The sequence below is a fragment of the Argentina silus genome, assembly GCF_951799395.1.
Source record: "Argentina silus genome assembly, chromosome: 12".
NCBI classification, from domain to species: Eukaryota; Metazoa; Chordata; class Actinopteri; order Argentiniformes; family Argentinidae; genus Argentina; species Argentina silus.
Window position 1 is genome coordinate 15251326 of NC_139666.1, and position 20056 is coordinate 15271381.

The 20056-nt window shown below is 43.2% G+C and overlaps 1 protein-coding gene across 1 annotated transcript in view; it reads left to right on the top strand.

Moving 5' to 3' along the window:
• Positions 1-4872: 4872 nt before the first annotated feature.
• The window catches only part of LOC310812621 (ephrin type-A receptor 6-like), a gene marked incomplete at both ends in the record, with an annotated part of 92226 nt that continues 77042 nt past the window's right edge, over positions 4873-20056 (top strand). Inside the window, 2 exons of the mRNA XM_083681249.1 lie at positions 4873-4951; positions 12695-12759. Coding sequence (XP_083537375.1) covers positions 4873-4951; positions 12695-12759 — 144 coding nt within the window. The remainder of the gene's footprint in view (positions 4952-12694; positions 12760-20056) is intronic.

A 20056-nucleotide genomic window follows, 5' to 3' on the forward strand; every position in this document is an offset into this window, starting at 1 on the left:
AGAAAGTAGAACGGCTGTTCTAAAAGGGCTGTCTTAAGACCCATGATGGATGGGTCAATTTATACACCATGAATCCATTAATTTGTCAGTTACTAATGGAAATTTGGGGAGAAACAGTCAATTGGCTGAATGCCACATTGAATTGGTGCTGCCTTGAATTACGGGATCTGTCTTGGAAATGACACAGGGCAAGCATTTTTCCCTTTCAGTGATGAAGCTCACATGTTGATCAAGAATGCCATTTTGTGTGAATTTGTTATGAAATAAATGACTAATAATTTAATTGCACTTTCTTTCTTTACATTAATGTCATGCATTTTGTTTGACTAGCACTGGCCTTGACGATCACATACAGTGACGAAACAAAATTCCTCTCTCCTTGAGAAAAACAAAACAATTAAAATTACCCCTTAACACCATTAAACTCTATTCGGAAACCAAATGAAAAGGTAAAGAAATTGACTAATTCAGTAAGTCTGTATTGTTACAGTTATAGGTCTATTATGTTGTTCTAGACTTTTGTCCAAGTGCCTACTGCCAAAGTATTAATCTCCATCTACTGTTGGTGCATGATGCATTCATTACCATTCAAATTGTATTCAGGATCACTGTCTGGCATTCTTTTGAAGTTTTCTGATGAGTACCTTTACAGGGCTGTCTGCATGTTTAGTCAGGCAATAAAACGGTATTCCATCTGGTCTTACATATAAGAGAGAATGTCAATGGGACTCCTGTGACTCTTGATGGGGTAAGGAGAGAGGGTGGGGGCAAGAGAGAGAGAGAGAGAGAGAGAGAGAGAGAGAGAAAGAGAGGGAGAGGGGAAAAGACACCCTGAATGGCCAAACGAATATTGCACAGGTAAAGTGTAGGAGAAGGTACAGTATGTGCTGTCAGCCCCTCAATTACCTTACCTCAGCAAGGGTCTCTTATCAGCGCTACAGCCCTTCCCTCATCTCTGAATGATGGGTAATGTCTCTTTAACTGCCAGGGCTACTGCCACCCAGGCTATCCGGCTTGATGGGCTCCTCTGTATTTGCTCTGCTCATTCTCCTCAGGAGCCCAACTCTCCAGATTAGAACCCATGCCCCATTAGGCAGCCAGGGAGTGGGCCCATGGAGGGAAGGATGTACGTGTGTGTGTGTGTGTGTGTGTGTGTGTGTGTGTGTGTGTGTGTGCGTGCGTGTGTGTGTGCGTTGACTCACCTGCTGCAAAGGAATCAGTGGTGTCCTGAGCAGCTCTGCCCACCAGAGAGAGTGGTGTTATCTCCAGAGCCAGCCCAAAACCATTGCCTAATGACCTCACACTGGTTCATTAGGGATGCACACTCCACAGGGACTCCACAGGGACTCTACATGTCATCGAACAGAACTTACAGATGGGAAATTCACACAAACACACAGTCCAGAGAATCATACATTACACATAACACTGTGAGGCAAAACCATAACAATAAAGCAAGTCTGACAAAAAAAACTGCCCACATGTTCCATTTAGTTTTTCGTTGGCGAGCAGTGTGTTTCAGTCTCTATACAATAGTCCCTTAATAACCTTTGAAAAAACAATTTTCCTGAACACAAGAGAAATGGTTTATTGGAAAATGGTAAAAAAGTGAATAAGGGTTTTAAGTCAGCGGGGACACACAGGGGTTTGGCTGAGACAGCTTTATACTGTAGAATGGCTTTCATAACTGTGTGTTTGCATAATCTATACGCACACACGCACACACACACTCACACACACACACATGCACACGCACACACACACACACACACACACACACACACGCACACACACACTCACACACACACACACACCAGAATTGTGATCGGCAGTACCCTTCCCTGTATTCCCACCTGGAGGAGGCTGTGGCAATGCACAGTTACAGTACAGTATATGAAGCAATGTCATTTCAATCAATACGCTAAATTGACTTTCCCAACACATTTGAAATACACATAAGGCTGTAAATTGCAAGAAGCAATTTTGAAGTGGTGCAATCATGGTTTGTTTTTCAGTGCTCAATGTCGTCTTAGCCTTGAGGGCGTGAATCTTTGTATCCATATGCTGGAATGCTGTTCCATCTGTACCACTTGACCAATCTACCTACAGTAAACAGTAGTTTTCCAATCAGGTTGCATGTGCTTTAGACTCTGGAGAAGGAGACCTATTCACACAAGCCCTGTGACACGGTCGCCTGGGTCAAGTTAAAAAGTTAAAAGAACTCTGTTCTTGTGGAGCAATGGAGCAATGGAATTATTTCTCTGAAATCTACATAGAAAACATTGGTCTCAGGAATCCCAATGTGCATTAGAGCTTCACATAAGGAACCTTGTCTTTGTCGTTCCACTATAAGCCTACCTAGCATTTTCTGAGATGTAAAGTCTCATTGTTCCTGTCAGTTCTGCTGATCTGGTTTGTTTCTGCTCTATCAGTGGGATGCGTATAGGTTGGCAGAGTGTGTTCTACAGAACAGCAGAGGAGCTCCATAGCTCAGTGTTAGCTCACCCTGCTACAGTCACACCTCATTTCCCTCTATTACAGTAGAGGAGACCAGCTCCACGCTCCCTGGAAATGGTAGACTTTTCTCTCAATTTGTTCATTTTTATTGTCATTCTAACAAATCATTCCCTCTCCTTTCATGGGAGGACAACCCTATCTCTGCCGTTTGTGTACAGTTTTGTTGTATTGTGTATTTCATATATTATAAAATGTCTAAGCATGTGTATTTGTAATGTGTAAAAACATTTGGAGTGAGATATAGTATCAACACTGACAAAATGAATACATGGTCATTCAGGCTCTTCCCCTGAAACTACAATTTTTCCAGATACACCGATTTAACTGCCAAAAGACCATGCAAAATTTAACAGTGTTCTAGCGAAGAAAAAAAAACATTTATCTGGTCTTAACATGAAACGATAATCAAAGCAACTCATTAATTAACATTAATCAATGAAATCATTATCAATGATCTGACAAGAGTCTGAGAAGCCCTACATCTGAGTGATCCTGATGCAGTGCTGCACCTTACTGTAACCACCCTCTGCAGTGTCAGGGGCGAAGTAGCATGTGAGAGAAAAGGCAACAGCTTGACACTGACAGGAAGACTCCCCTTAGGCCCTCTTTACCCTAAAACAAATGTTTGTGTTGATTGTTAAATGAGGGTTGCTAGCCTCCACAACAAACATTTGTCATACATTAACATCTGCAAATGAAAAAGAGAACCGATGAAAACCAAAAGCTCTCCGAATCTCTCTTCCTGTGTGTCCAACTTGCCATAATCCATAATGATTCTGTGAACCACGCTTTTAAAGCCCTATAGCAGCCCCAGGGCTGTATCATTTACCCATGTTTTATAGCAGCGATACATCTGGACTGTCATATTCATAGTTTTATCCATTTTCAGTTGTGACGCCATGTTTCTGGCTAAAGTAGACAAGTATTAGCCTGTAGGGTATGAGTATCAAGGCTGATGGCGGAAGCCCTGGTTTGTTTTCTGATTGGCTGTGAGCTAAGTGGTTGTGACTGATGTTGATGTATTTACCTCCTCCTCACTGACAGCTGGCTGTTCTGTTGGGCTGATTGACTGGGCTCATCACAGGAGGCCGTGTTGCTTTGTTTAACCCCGCGAGGGGAAGTTTGCTTACTCACTCGATGAGACGTCTATGGAGATGAGAGAAAGACCTTCCCTAATCTTGGCTGACATTGGCGTCTTGGCAAGGTTCACACTGTAACCCTATGGAGATGTAGCTACTGTAGGTATAAAGACTTCAGGTATAAAGTTGAGATAATCATAGTGCACCCTCACCAACCTCCAGGCTGCAGTGGATTCATTGTTTTTGCAATTACAAAATTAATAAAATAGGTCTGAATCAATTAATTCTAAGTCTCATTAAGGAAATCAGTTACTGTATACATAACCTAGTATACAGGCAGATGCTTTACTTTGTTGCAATCCAGGTACACATTATACTGCCCTGATATTACTACTTTTTTCTGTTTACAGGGGATAGATATATGCATCTATAGATCTATTTCATTTGCTGGATATGACACACACACACACACACACATACACACACACACACACTCACACACACTCACGTACGTACTCACACACACTCACACACGTACTCACAGTCTTTGTGTTGTCAGCTAACCCCCTCTAGTGCCGAGCGTCCAACACAGATGCGCTCCGTCTCTTATTTCTGCCACTGCTGCCGCTGCCTGTTCCGTTTCCCTGCCGTTACAAAGTTGCCGTGCTCTACAGCTGCAGTCCAGGCTGGAAGAGAGCTATAGTACAGCTGCTCTACGCGCCCGCACACCGGCCGGCCGACCCGCACCGAATTTAGAATTGTTGAGCTGTCACGAACAGCATCCCGCCTGCTATCGCGCATACCGCCGCTATCGCGCAAAAGAGACGCACAGGAGGAAGGAAAATAAGTTAACGTTTCAGATATCAGGACGCTTTCCTAATAATTAGCTTTCATCTAAAACAGGGAAATATAACATCAACGACTCCCTGGCGTAGCTTATGTAAAAGTTTTCACGATCAAACAAGTGAGTTTTTTTTCCCCATTGCCTGTTACTCTGGCAATGCAGTGTCTTTTAGATTGCGTCTTCATTTCAGGTGTTCTTGTTGTCACTGTGTGAACTTCACCGAACGTCCTCGGAACACTCCGCAGGTCATGCGATGGATTGCCTCCTGTCCAGCTGTCTGTCAGGTCTTACCAACTGGGAGAAGCTAAAGTGAAGACAGAAGGAGACACCACGGCTCGGCTTCTGGGGATTTAACAACGCATTCTGACCAGATTTCTCTCGGATACCCGCTCGCTCGGCGCACAGCTGGGGTGCCCGGTGGATGTTTCAGAGATGAGTTCAGGAGAAAAATTATTCCTCATTTTCCTGATTCTACGGATTCTCTTCACACACTCTACTCACAGCAATCAAGGTGAGACACCGTATTAGATCTCCAGTGTAGCATGCATAATGATAGGGTGTTAATTAGGATGTTACTTCCCTTATTTGCTTATACTCGTTTTTTAGCCGTCAGTCTGCGCATAGCATATTCTAAGGTGCTGAAATGTACTCTTGTGGCACTTGTGTTGCCTTCTTTTTAGCACAGACAGTCTATTTTAATTGATCCGAGATTTAAATTCCACACTGGGCAAAACACAAACCATAATAAACGAGGCAATGTCATGAACAGTATGAATCTATAATCTGACCTATCACACTGATACATATAATTTGACTGCGAGGCAGATACTTGAACATATATTGATATCAGGTAGGCTACTACTTGATTCAACGGTTAGCTACAACCGATATGGACCAGGTATCTCTAGAAAAATAGATTTTTATCTCAACGAGACTAACCTGGATACATACAGGTTAAACAAAATTGGGTAACACGAATTAAGTGAACATTTCCCTTCCTGGCAGAAGGAAGGTGAGAAGTTGTTTTGGCATGCAGCGTCGACTGAAAGTGAGAGCCAGGTGCAATTAATTTATGAAAATCAATACGCAGATTGTGACATGTATTTACTGAAGAGTTAGTAAGGGTTTGGGAACTGATACTGACGTCTGTCTACCGAAGGTGATCTTTGGTCTACCCAGGCCTACAATCAAAATCTGATATTAAATTACTTAGTTTAGGGTTAGGATTTGATACCGCTTTTGTGGCAAACGTTTTATATTTCTTATGAATTTATCATAATTCAGCTGCCATGGTAGGATTTACATGGTTTGCTAAATTGTAAAATGAAGGTATAGACTGCTACTGTATGTGCTGCCCCTGTGAACCTCTAGTGGTCTGAAGATAGTCAGTGAGTTATCTGAGTTCACATTAAAGCCTACAGATTCCCAGATCCATGGACAGCAATTGATGCCCTCTAGTTTAGTTTCACTCTAATCCGCAGGCTCTTGAATCCTTTTACTGATTATTTCTGCAAATTGACCCATATTGGTGCAAACCCCATAGAAACCAAATGAAGAGAACACGCAATCATCACCCCTCAGCATAGTCTGTGTTGCCTTTAAAGGTGAACCTATTTCGGCTGGTTTGATTTTGTTCAGCTTTGTGTGTGTGTGTGTGTGTGTGTGTGTGTGTGTGTGTGTGTGTGTGTGTGTGTGTGTGTGTGTGTGTGTGTGTGTGTGTGTGTGTGTGTGTGCATTTGTGCACACTATCACTCAGGTTTAAAATAGTCTTATTGATTTTACAGGGACACAGTGGGATCTGGCCCCCAGGTTATATTTTATTGTTCTCTCAGTTCAATAGGACCAATGCTACTCTTTCATCTCTCAGACAGGTGCTACATAATAGCTTCAGAGAGTGTTTGGCCATCATTGTCAAAGATTGAGTTGATGACTAGTGTGTCAGCTTTCTATTGTACCCAAGTCTTTCACATTTACTGTTCTGGTCTGAGTGTGAGCATTGTATAGGCTTCTTCCCAGTAAACTACCATGACATGTTAGAGTCTCACAATGTCCTCCAGGGAATCTATTAATTTCTATTTCTGACTTGTTGTTGGATTTAATGGCTCTTTTACTTGTTTACACAACTGCACTTGGCTTGAAGAATCCATGTTTCAGGTGTTGTACAGTGTATTGCTTTCAACGGAGAGAAACAGAGTGCACTACATTGGGAATTTCACAGCAAAATTGGGCTAGATGTCAGCTGTGAGGGGAACAATAAAAACCAATCACTCCTGCCTTCCCGCCTTTGTGACTCTCAATTCAGCATGTCAGACAATCCCTCACATGAACACTGGGATTCTGCAGGGAGCGGAGAGGTATTAACAAAAGTCTACACGCACACAGATTTTTTTTTTCTTCACTCACAGAATTTCTCTCTGAATTTCTCTCACAGAACACTTGTGTCATAATTGTATGTTTTTTAAATGTTTGTTGGAGTTGTGTTGGTTTTTGGCAGGCAAAAGAAGCAATTGCAAAAAAAAAGAATAAAGTAGAGTTATGTTTCATACCAGTGTTGAACAGTACCCCCCTACTCAACTGTTCATCCTATGATGAATGAAGAATGGTATTGTCGTAGTCATAATAGGAAATGTAGTTTTTCCGAAATAACTGACCACTGTGAGGCCCAGGCAGCCTCCGTGAACCTAGGAGGTCCCAGTTAGACCTTATTAGCCTTTCTGCAGATCTTAGATAGCTTGCATGACTGTAAGACGATGCATCAAACTCTGTCTTAGTGCTGCCACCTACAGCTGGCCCAGCACTCTGCGATGGGTCCCGGAGACATCAGACAGAGCGTCTACAGTATAACCTGCCATAGCAATATATATATATATATATATATATATACGCCATATATATGCTTTGTTCTACTACCCTTACACACACACACACACTTCTTGCTCTGAAAACTGGAAGCAGCTTCCTTAGAGAATGTAATTTTACCGTATCTAAAACCTTTCTGTGATTGTATTTTACCATGGTAAAAAGAGCCACTGTGTAATAACCACAATGCAGGTGAGAGTTCATTGAGCCCCTAGGTATGCTCTGAGGTCTGGTCACTGACGGACAGCTGGTGTGTATTTGGGTAGCTACCTCTTCATTTTACACCCATTGGCCCTGGTCCAATACTAAAATACATCTTTTATTCCTCCTTGTATTCATCCTTTACAGAAATAATCATTGATCTGATATTAAATGGATTGGCGAAAGCTATGTGGTAGAGTCCTTGCCTTTCACTTATTCAGTCATGTTGAGTGTGAGAGGGTAGGAGGAAGGACTGTCTGTTTCAGCTGTCATTTAAGGTCCCTTTGCTTTTTCATTCATTTATTATTTAACCCTTTATTAGTATCCCCATAAGCAGTTGCCTTAACCACCGCTAATTTTTCGGGACCACAAGCTGTTCTGCAGCAAACCTTTCATGGTCCGTAAATATCCCTCACTCCGAGTCGTCTGGTATTCTCTGAGAGAATGTTCATTATCAAAGGTAATTTATCTCATGGTGCTTGAATCAAATCTAATTAGCAGCTTTCCCCCAGATTTTCTTTCTACCGTTCTGACATTAAGATGTAAAACAGTGTGCTTTTAACATCTTGAAGGCTCTAAATACTGAGAGCAATGTTTTCCATGCATCAGAATCTCTCTGCTGTATATAAGGTTTAATTTCACAGTCGTACATATCTGATGAGAGCAGGACACTGTGTCTACACAAGTATATTTCTACACATTTCTTCTCTCGCTATCAGTTTACACAAGTATTTCCTCATCTCTCAAATGGTCTTCAGCTCAATTTTTACAGTTATTTACCGTCAGTCATGTTATTCAGATATATTGGGTTTGGGTAGTACTGTATTAGCAAACATGATATTGATTTATAACCATAAGAAATTACTCTTCTGGTTTGGGCAGCACAACTCATCAACCTGATGACAGTGAAATCAATTTGAACTGATCTCTTTGAGGCTCTGATTGGACAGATAGAGCATACGGGTCTCCATTGAGCTGCTGTTTGTGTTTCCTCTCAGAGGTAGGATGAAGTTGCCCCAACACACTGATCGACGTCAGTGTTGTCCCCTGTCCCTCCTCCCTCCCACCTCCTTTTGAGGGGATCAACTGATCCTAGATCTGTGTCTAAGGCATCCGTCAGATCCATAGGCTGAGACGTGCTGATTAGTCGGAAGACGTCTTCTTTTGTTGCAATATTCCTATCTGGTTTTATGGATATTTCGGGCATTTGTATGGCCTGTGAGGGCTGCTTAGTGGACAGTAAATGTCATCAGTCTGTCAGAGCTACTCCACATATTCATGAGACGCCCGCCTCTGTTCTATTTTTACTCCCCAATGGATGTCCCATGGGGCCACAGGTCTAGGCTGGGACTACAGGTCCCCTCGTCTACAGAGAACACACTCTACTGAGAGCAAGAGGCTGATATAGAACACTTAAAGACAAACACACACGGACGCACGGACTCACGGACGCACGCACACACACACGCACGCACGCACACACCCTAACAACTTAAAAACAGAAATGAAATGAAAATGTTTTCTCTGAGTGTGAGTAGCTCATTTATAATATGCTGTGGTTAATAGCATCTGAACTGTGTGTAATGGAGTTATTTTTAGTCTTATGTCCCTGAGGTGTTGCCATGTCACTGTACACTCATTCATTTGGAAACTAAGGCAGGATAATTCAAGGGCCCCATAGAGACAGTACAGGTGCAAACCAAACATTCAGTAAAAAAAAAAAAAAGAAGTTTGATAACAGAGGATAAGTCTAAACATGGGAAGTTGTCTTCAATTACTTTGTATTGGGTACAAGTGAGTACTATTCACTAAACTTTACACAGTCTAAACCTATCCAACAATAAGGTCCTGACTTTTTCTTTGGGGTAATTGTATAATCCGAAGGCTACATACTGTATTTCAGCAGCTTTCAGTACAATGAGAATATGCACTGGGTAGTTTGTATGTAGTTAGAGAGAGATGCCATTGAGAGCATCAGAGAGCCTCAGAGAGCTGGAATCAGTTGCTGTGATCTTGGCACTGGTCAGGTAAGGATTTACTGTGCTTGAGAAATAAAGCTACACACACACACACACACACACACACACACACACACGCCCACCTGCACACACTCACGCACGCATGCACACACACAAACATGTACGCAGGCACGCGCACACACAGACACACACACACACACACACACACACACACCCAGTGTGAGTGAGTTATTTATGCTGGTAGTCAGGTGTGGATTCACATTGTGTTTGAGAAATAGCCAAGCATGATAATTAGGTCTTCCTCCTGCTGCTGACCAGCCGAGTGTAATGGCGTCTATTAACACCAGTGGTTCTGGCACACCTCTACCCTGCATAGGGCTGGCAGGCTGGCAGGCAGAGAGAGAGAGGCTGGAGCAGGCCCAGGATATGGTGGCCTGATTAAGACCCAAACAAACGGTTGTCCCTGCCCTCTCTACATTACAGACTTATAACATAAGGTTTAAATACTGTAAGATAAGGAATATGAAAAATGAACCAAGGACCACACAACCACACACAGAGTACAAGACCCCCCCCCCCCTCTCTCTCTCTGTGCGCTCTGGAACATCGTGCTCCCACTGTAATCTTTCTCTGTTATATCAATCATGCACATATATATTTATACTGCATACATGAAGTTACTGTAAAGGTCAGGGAATAAAACGTATTTTACTTTTATGGAACAGTATTGCTCCAGTTGTTGCAGTATGGCTGATTTTGACCATCCTTTTACTTTTACATATTCTAAACAGTAGCCTCTCTATCTCTCTCTGTCTCTGCCTTTCACACCAGGAGTTCCTATTTCAGTAATGTGGGCGCAGCAGGTTTTGTACTCCCCTCTCCTCCCATTCCCTCTCTTCATTTCATATATATACGCGAATGGATGTTCAGAGGAGACCCCTGAGGAAACCAGAATTTAATTTGTTTAAACAAAGGTATACATGAAATTAATGAAATCAACGTTTAACATTTTAGCACTGCAGTTCAGTCAAGTGTGCTACAGACATAAATGTTAGGTTGATCGGAGTGCAGTAAGCCGACCTCAATGCAGCCAAAGAAACAATTATGTATGGCTGACAGACAGATGCATAGGTTAGCCTCCAGCTTCTCTGGGTTAGTGATGGCACTCTGCAGACCCCTCGCTCTAAATAGGTTCTGTGCAAAGCCTACGGTTACAGTATTTGCACACACACACAAACATGCATGGACACACACACACACACACACACACACACACACACACACACACACACACACACACACAGACCTCTCCCAGAACCCTGTGTTGGGTTTGTTTTATAGATTCAGTTTTTGTATCTGCATATTATAGCAGTACGGCTTGAATTGGCTCCAATAACGCCAGTGTTCTTGGTACCTGTTTTGTATTTCATTTCTTTTTTTTTTGCCAGTGTGCCTCTTGTTGACTTTGACAAATGCACTAATTCATGTCTTCAGAGGCTTCTCCTGATGTAAGTCGGAATGTTTTGAGACGCCCTTTGCCTTGATCCTAAACAGATGTTACAGCACATTGTGTGTCACTGCAGTGTGTCTGCTGGCTCCCAGTGAGATGAGGAGAAGTGAAAAGAGCATTTAGCTTGTGACAGACACACATGTGGCATCTTAACCAGACCCCACACGCTCAGAAAATGGTTGTAACATTTCTGTCAGAAATGTTCTATCAAGCGTACCGGGTTGAAACTCAAGCACTGGAATATCCATACAGTACAGCTTGTTATTTCATTCAATTGTTGTCCATCAAGTTTCAGAATTAAAAGGATCCAGTTTGATACATGTTCGTTTGTAATGGTAAACCATGATATCATGATATTGTTCATGGAGAGTCATCTCAGAATAATGCAACTAATAGAGAGTTGTTTTGTAGTAATGAGGCCCCTTGGGAGCATTTGTTGAGTGCAAGGACATCAGTGACTGACTGGCTCTCAGAGCTCAGCTTGCCAACTGTCCAGATATAAAAGACTAAACCATTAGGAAACAGCCTTACGCACACTGCCCAGAGGGTGGTAGTTTAAACACAGACTCCATACACAATTGGGGAAATGACATTATCGGCTGTAAACAAATCTATTGTTATGATGCTCAGGGATTTACTATGTACTCCATAGGATAATGTGCTTCATCACTCTACTTCCAGCTGTCCAAGCACTATTTAGTTATTTTGTAGCCTACATATAATTGCTCAGATGTAGTTGGTAACTGCAGAGAAACCGATTGAAACAATGTCTGAATTGTAATAAAAGGGAACGGTGCAAATTGTACTTACAATGTAGTTACATTTGATAACATCAATAAAACATCCATGCAAACCAAAATATGCAGACAATTTCCAACATGGAGACATGGTGCAGTAAACACAGTCTGGTGAGTTCCACTAATACATGAATTAAGTGGAATGCAAACTCTGTAATCCTTGCCCTAAAAAAAAAGAGCAGATTTTTTATTGAGACTTTATGTATAAATGTGGAGGGAGCTTAATGACATTCTGGTCCTCAATTATTAAATGTACTGTCCTTGGGGCAGACAGAGAGCGGGCGATTTTTCAAGAACCATAATATTTTGACTGACAATAGTTTCTAGTTCATAGTTGTGCCTCGAGGGACAGAGGCGGCAAGTCCAGTACATTAGCCATCACTTGTTCTTGTGACTTTCACTATGTTCACCAGAATGTATCAGGAGTGTGCCATTATTGATGATCTACAGTATATTGTATGTTGCATACCGATATGTATACGTTACATTGTTGATTTACAATGACCTATACACTTCCACTGGTGGAAAATTACCCTGAAATGACTTACCCGTGGTATTCCTGATCCTATCTCATCTCATGTCGCAGCCAAACTCATGGCATGGCAAGATCTTTTTGTCTGACTGAAATTGAAATAAAGCTGCAGAATGGCATTGGATATGAGAAGGGAATGGACTGTTGACTGCAATCTGACTGCAATCTATCAACACTAAATTGTGTTGTGAGCGCTGGAATGTTGCTTTACTGTATGTGTGCTCATAAATATTAATCAAGGAATCTAATTTTTGCTGAGATACAAAAGTCTAAATGAGCACGTTTATGACCAATATTTGAATTACTGGGGGGGGGGGTAGGGTGTTTTGTGTGTTGACAGATGGCTAATGGTTGTATTTTTCTCTCTCCTATTCAGTTGTGCTGTTGGATACAACGTCTGTGCTTGGGGAGTTGGGGTGGAAGACCTATCCTATGAACGGGGTAAGTGTCAACACTGCTGCCAATGTTGCTGTTTGATTTGACGACCCCAATGGCGTTTTTCAAAGCACAACGCTTTTGCTGGATCAATAGGCGATCAATCGTACTGATCATAAGAGGTTATAATGAATATCAATGATCCATTTAAGATTCTCAGTGCTGCTGCATTCCCCCAGACCTCTAGAGAGAGGAAATAACTTTGAAAGAGATAATTAAACATGGTCTCTAAGGAGGCTCTTTCAAGATATATATTTTTTAAATTCCCACCTTCACTTCAATGCTAAAGGCTGTTGAAAGATGTAATTCACTCTTTCAATGTCACTGAAAAGAAACAGTGTGCCTTCTTCTCTATGCAACGTCTGGACAGGCCATGGCAGGGGCCGAGGTAGGTTTGAGTGAACGGCGTCTTGATTGCTACTCTGTCCATTGTGAATCTGAATAGTTTCTACTTCTACCATGAGGGCTAAAGAAAGTGCGTAGGCCAATCAATCTACTTCCCTGTTGGTAATCCAATCACATATCCACACGACGGCTGTGTGTCAACCTTTTTGGGAAATAATGAACTCAGTTTTTTCCGATGGGTGGGGTTACAGCCATGTACATGGTCAGGAGTGTTTCCTAGGTTCTCTAACAGTGACTGGCCTCAGGTCCACCTGTGATATGCAGTCAGAGCAACAGTGCAACAGAAACACCAGTACGGGCCAAACACAGAGGCTGCATCATGAAATATGGATACCCAGACATCAAACCTAGATACTCGTAGTCTTCACCCTCCGTCACCCTCCCCTGAAGAGTGCTGTTGTAAACCTGAATCAGGGAATGATTCCGCTGCATTACTCTACATACAGTATACCCTCTACCAGCCACTAATGAACATCTCAAGTGAGACCTGTCTTTAAAATACCCATCTAAACCCTAAAGCCAATACCCTAACTACAGTGTCTGTCCCCTACCGTCTAAACAGTACGCCAGCGCCTTTTGTAAAAAGTCCTCCTGCTGGAGGGTCCCACCTGGGCCTGCGTATCTCAGTGAGAGGCTCTCTCTGCCCGTGTCAGGGGAGCAGAGGTGATTACATCATGTAGGTCGCAGTGACAGCCGCCCGCAGCGGAGAGAAGCCCGTCTGCAGCCCTGACTCCATGATTAAGCTGTCAGACCTCTCCTCTCCTCTGCTCTGCTCTCCTCGCTCGCCCAGGAAACCGGATTGCCCATGAATATTTAACACAGCGAGGTGAGAGGGCCAGAGGGAAGGTGGGAGATCTGGGGAGGTAAAATAGTCTAAATCCCACTGCTACCTGAGAGCAGAGAGGAGCCAATCCCCTGTATATTAGACACAGTGAGGTATCTGACCACCACAGAGCCTAGCTTACACATGCTATCAGACTGGGACATTATACACCATGCTAATGCATGCATGCCTGTCTGCCGTCTGCTCTATCTCTGTCTCCACTCACACATTGCACATTGCCACTTGCACAAGATTGCCATAAGTATTTTTATGATGAGTTTTCCTGGTTTGTGTGTTCTGTAGGTTACAGGTATTTTGAAAAAAAAAAATAGAAATGTTGGAGCCAAATATTTGCAGCGCAGTTTAATCTAAATAAGGTCTGGAATGGCTCTCATTCGGTGTGTCAGTTGACGTATTGTACATGACTGGGGTCCTGTTATCAACACACCACATTCAAAATATGGTGTTGCTGTCCGGTCTATTACCCTCTATTACTGTTTAATCTGATCACTAAACCATCCTCATCAATGTAAGTTATTCAAGCAGGCCACAGTGAAACTCAAGATCCATCGACTGCCTTGCACAGACAGAGCTGTACACATCAAGCTGTATACATGAACAGTACCAACGGCTTGAAGTGGTGAGATTATTATTCAGCAGAGGGAACAAGCTTAGGCAAGTATCCACCATGTTATATTCTTTAGAACTGGGATGAAAACATCATCCAGCACAATCTTGTTGGTTTCCCGAAAGCTTGTGTTGGTGTCTGGGGGGAGGCTATGAGGGAGAGATATGGGCTCTGGGCTCTGGTGATTTCCTGCCGCTGTTTCTATTGTGTTCCTCTTTATATTCCAGGCGTGAGTCTAAAGGGGCTTTACTTTAGTTGGGATGCAGCATATAAACTTGATTTAGCTGTCAGGTGAAGCACAGCTCCGGTAGCACTGGATAGGACCCATTTTGACTACATAAACATATCACGTAGAAAATAAACAGCAAAATGTGGTTAATTCATTGCTAAGGGCATGTTTGCTGTGATTGTCAAGGCTACCTGGGAATATTTTTTAATTAAAGTGAAAATTAGGGGAAGGCTCAGTGTGAGACAGCTTTTATCAACTAATTAATTGTGCCTCAGCTCTTCCGTCAGTGGAATGCACTTCCTAATGAAAGGCCACATCCCAGCATCTCCAACACTCTAGGTAAGCATTGTGTTTCCACAGTGATACTGGAGATAGAACCTTGTTAGCTGCTGTCCCATAACAGTTGCCGGCACTTTGATTATGAGCAGCTCATTTTGCTTCAGACAGACTGTATAGAGAATAAATAGGTTTGCAATATCCCATAGGGAAGGGGTAGTTACACAGTTGGTTTTGTTTACACAGAATATGGGAATAGGCTTTTAATTAGAATATACTCAAAGTCGCAGTCAGGTCATATTTATGAGTTTGTTCATTAGCATATCAAATAATTATTGTTTCTGTATTATTTTCAGCAGTCTGATACAGTTATCCTTTTAAAACTTTTCTTAAAAAGATGCAGTAATTATGTACGTAGTGTATCTTAGAAAGTTTGCCTAACAGTTCATTATCTGGCTGTACGTAGACAGCACACTCCTATGGCAAAGTTGGTTAAAATATGCTTTTGAGGCAAAGTCTCTCGTCTGTCTCGCCGTGCTCTGAGATGCTGTTGTTAGTGGAAGACGGAGGAGAGAGAGGATGGCTGATCTGGCGTCTGCATGCAGCCACAATAAGCTCCTCTCAGAACCAGCAGACACTCTGCTGAAATATGTATGAGTCATTTTCCCAGGGGTGGGGAGAGACAGGCCCTATTTATTTATTTATTTATTAAATTACATAAAACAGCTTTAAGGGATTAAAAACCCTAATGTTTTCTTTTGTTTTTGCTAAATACCGCTCTAATGGAGTTTCAACATGGGCAGGTGAGGCTCAAAGAGTGATATTGTCTCTCATTAGGCAAAGCGGTAATCCAATTCACACCTGCCTGAAGCACATACGGACACATCATGTTACATAAAAGTGCACAACAGGGCCATGCCTAACTGCACAGTGCAGAATTACATTTTAGTCCAACTGAAAATCGATAATTCACTGGTTTTCTAGGACCCGGGCGCTAGCAGGTTATGAGGGGGCGGCACACATTTGCTGCATGTTTTCAATGGTATTCACTTCCATCCTCCGGACTCCCCTGTGGTGTTTTGTTATGCTGTTACATGATAATACCCAGCTTGGTTATTGTGTTCTGTCCTGAACACAACAGTGAGTCATTCCTAATCTGGATAAAGCCCTGAACAAATCACTGTGTCAGTTTGGGGAACATTTAGAGGATTTCTCTGGATGTGGAGTCAGATTCAGGGACCTTGCTGGTGGGAGGGAGAGATTTCACAGCTTTTGCCTGTTAGAGGAATCATAGGATATACCAGGCAGTGAGTGAATAATGTGGTGACACACATACACACACACACACACACACACACAAATACACACAAATACACACACACACACACACAAACACACTTTCTGTCTCTCCTCACTCCCAAGCAGTAATCTTTCATTACAATATTTAATCATGGTAATTAATTGCAATTACACTACCTTGGGCTTATCTCCAAGCCCTCTTCTTTCCCTAATGCCATTACCAGCTAAAGTAGGGAGAGAGAGAGATACATTGGTATCATTTCATCCCTTAAATAAACGTCTCAAGGTGCTACTGTATCCATTGAAGTGACAGCCGATAGAGAAAGTAGACCCCTGCTTTTCCCTGCGGATGTGACAGATAAAAAAGCTGAGATTATTTAGCGTGTGAGTGGCTCCCAGTGACCTCTGCCATAACCAGGCTTAAGCAGTGCCAGGGGAAGCCTTAATTGGCTCATTTCTTGTCAGGGACACACCGGGGCCAATACCTAATGCACTCCCACACCATCAAACTGATGGCAGCAGCAGGACAGGCAGTGACAGTGTTTGGGCAGGCTGGCTGTGGAGGCGGTGTGAGCAATATGTAAATGCAGTAAGGACCAGAGAGATGCAAATAGGGGCACAGAGAGAAGGGAGAGTAGAGAGGATGTATCCCTTCTTTCCATTCAGGATGGGGCGGGGCAGAGTGGTCTCACATAGAGAGAGTGTCACTTTCCACTCCCATTGTACTCGTCCTTCTCTCCCCTTCCTCCCTCCATCTCCCCTTGTCCTCTTCCCCTCCTCCCCCCGTTCTCCCTTCATCTCCCCTCATACTCGTCCTCCTCCCCTTTCCTGCCTCCTTCTTCTCTCCTCTCCTCTCCTCCCAGTACTTTTCCCTCCAATTTGACATCAGTGTTGAGAAGGGAAATGGGTCTGTAATCAGCTGTGGGTGTTAATGGTCCAGCCAGGGTGACAGGGCCTGAGCCCAGCTGACACACGCTGGATGAAGCCTCCTCTAAATGCATAACCCAGCCCAGCCAGGGAGGGCTTGTGCCAGAGGAGAGGCAGAGGCAGGGACGCTGTGTTTGTGTTTGTGTGTGTGTGTGTGTGTGTGTGTGTGTGTGTGTGTGTGTGTGTGTGTGTGTGTGTGTGTGTGTGTGTGTGTGTGTGTGTGCGCGTGTGTGTTTGTCAACTGCAGACAATAATCAGACTGTGAGGCCAGGCCAGGCTAGGCAGCTGTCCTCTAGGGGACAAGGCCCATCGTGCTGGGATAAGGGCAGTCTAATGGGGGGCGGGCGGCTGCTGTTAGGCTGCTAGACTCTCTTCTTCACACACCCTGAGGAGCTCAATGCTAGAGGAAGCAAGACCAAGGTCACTCACGCTGCTTAAGGTCTATCAGTTGTTTACTACTCCTTGTTGCACTGGACAACCAGCTTTAAAGGGTATTTTAAGGATGTTTCATTCCCTGCTGTAAGCATCGTACAACAATTGATCATTTGAATACACTGTACTTGCATAGTAATTACACAGTAATAATAAGACTGTGAAGTAAAGCTTGTCAATGTCACACTTAACCGTGTGTTTCAACACGAGACACCTACGTGGCTAATTGTGTCATGGATGTCTGAGAGGAGTACACTGATAGAAGTTGTACATCATGCCATGACAGATCCATTATTTGGTGAGAATGGGACTACTGTTTGTGATATCATGGTTATCAATGGTTACAATTGAAGTCGTGCCCAAAGGTCAGTTCTGTGAGATTGTTATCAGTTTACCAACACTTGTGTATCACATTGGCTGTCATATTGAGTGTAGTTGATTTAAACAAGACTTTTCTTCATGGAATTGTGGTCGTCCAGAGTCTTTTAATAGCTTTGTGAGTCGCAGGCTGATAGCAGTTCTACATCAGACCCTGACAGATGCATTAGTCACACTCTCTCCTAGCAGTCGCTGGTCAGATAGGAATCGAGAAGCAAACAGACAGCCACATGAAATGTGTTTTATACTGTATATGAGTACTTAGAGCTGTTCACAGCTGTCTTCTAACAGGAAATACCTACAGAAATCGAATTTGAATAACACATAAGACAATGCAGAACATAGCTCCAGCTATATGTTTTTACTGAACCCCTCATCGAAATGTATGGAATGGTAGCTCAGATATCCCAAGCGGCTGACCTATCCTTTCCCGGTTGATTATTATTCCCTGTCGTCTCCGGCACTCAATTTTCCCAGTGAGAGGTTGACCTTCTGACAGTCTGGTGGATGAGAGAACCATGGCCATCATCCATCTCAAACATCCCATGAATCTCCCCACCATTCATCCTAACAATCAATGACATTACATTAACATACAGTACCGAACACTGAAGGTCAACTCACAGTGCAGAGAGAAATTAAAACAGCTTCTGATCAATATTCAAAGCAACTGTATGTTTCATTCTTGTGGTCGTGAAGATCTGAAATGGGTCTCAGCATTGGTGGCCTCACACGAATCCTTTTTGAACCGGTTCCTTTTTACGGAGTAGGGGCCCGTCTTGTCGTGCTATGACCAATGCTTTAGTGCTATAACAGAAATGCTTCAGGGCATATGGAAAGTAGCTCCGGTCCAAGAATTCAATCTGAATATAAGTTGAAACATTCCTCTGATTCTGGCCCGTGAATGGATAGGCCCTGTTTCCGCCCCATGTATAACGAGGTGGCAGCAGGGGAAGATTGATAGCAGGCTCCCAGGCAAATGCCCCCTGAACAGATGCATCTGCTGAGCCCTTCTGACACAGCAGAGGTATTAGTGTGTTGGCCACACTGCCGGAGACAACGTGTGAATCTTCATTTCCCTCCCTCACCCCGTCTCTGATAAAATGGTACACATTCTCTGCTCTGTGGAGATAGATGGAGATCGCTGAGCTGGGGATGATCTCTTCACCCGACACATTTATCCAGCTCTTTTTAGAAAATAGGAGGAAAAAATTTGCTTTCCTTTTTTTTTCATTAAATCCATCACATAGGGCCCTGGTCAATAGTATTTTTTTTATAAAGTTTTGTGGGTTAAGCTTGTTAAAAAGTACCAGTGTCTTAGGGAGATGTAGATGCAGTGTTTTGCTCAGCTGGTTGCCTCCACTTTGTGACTGACTCTTGTGTGTCTCTCTCTCCCTTATTTAATTGATCTCTTTCGTCTCCAGGCAGGTCATTCTATTCCGTCCACCTTCATTTCCAGTAAGCACTGTTTAACCAGTACAGACCAGAGTCAAATTGGTTTGGTTGGGGCGATGTCAGAGGCTGTTACACTGAGACAGAGAGCCCTGTGGGACAGGACCGACACAGACAGACATGGGGGTGGTAGACAGAAACACACTCACTCAGACAGACACGCTCTCTCTCTCTCTCTCTCTCTCTCTCTCTCTTTCTCTCTCCATCCCTCTCCCTCTCTCTCTCTCTCTGACAGACACAGCCTCTTTCTCAGAGTAGAGTGCAACAGACTGTGAAAACAGCAGAAGCGTGTCTGTATCTCAGAGTGATGCAACTCGGTGCCCTTATGAAGTCTGAATGCCAGTGTTATCTTTATTACTCTGTCCGTGTTCCTTTCGGGTACAGAAAATGACATCTGTGATCCAAGTCATCATTGCTGCATATCTCTCGAGCCTTTTTATGTTTTGAGTTGTGG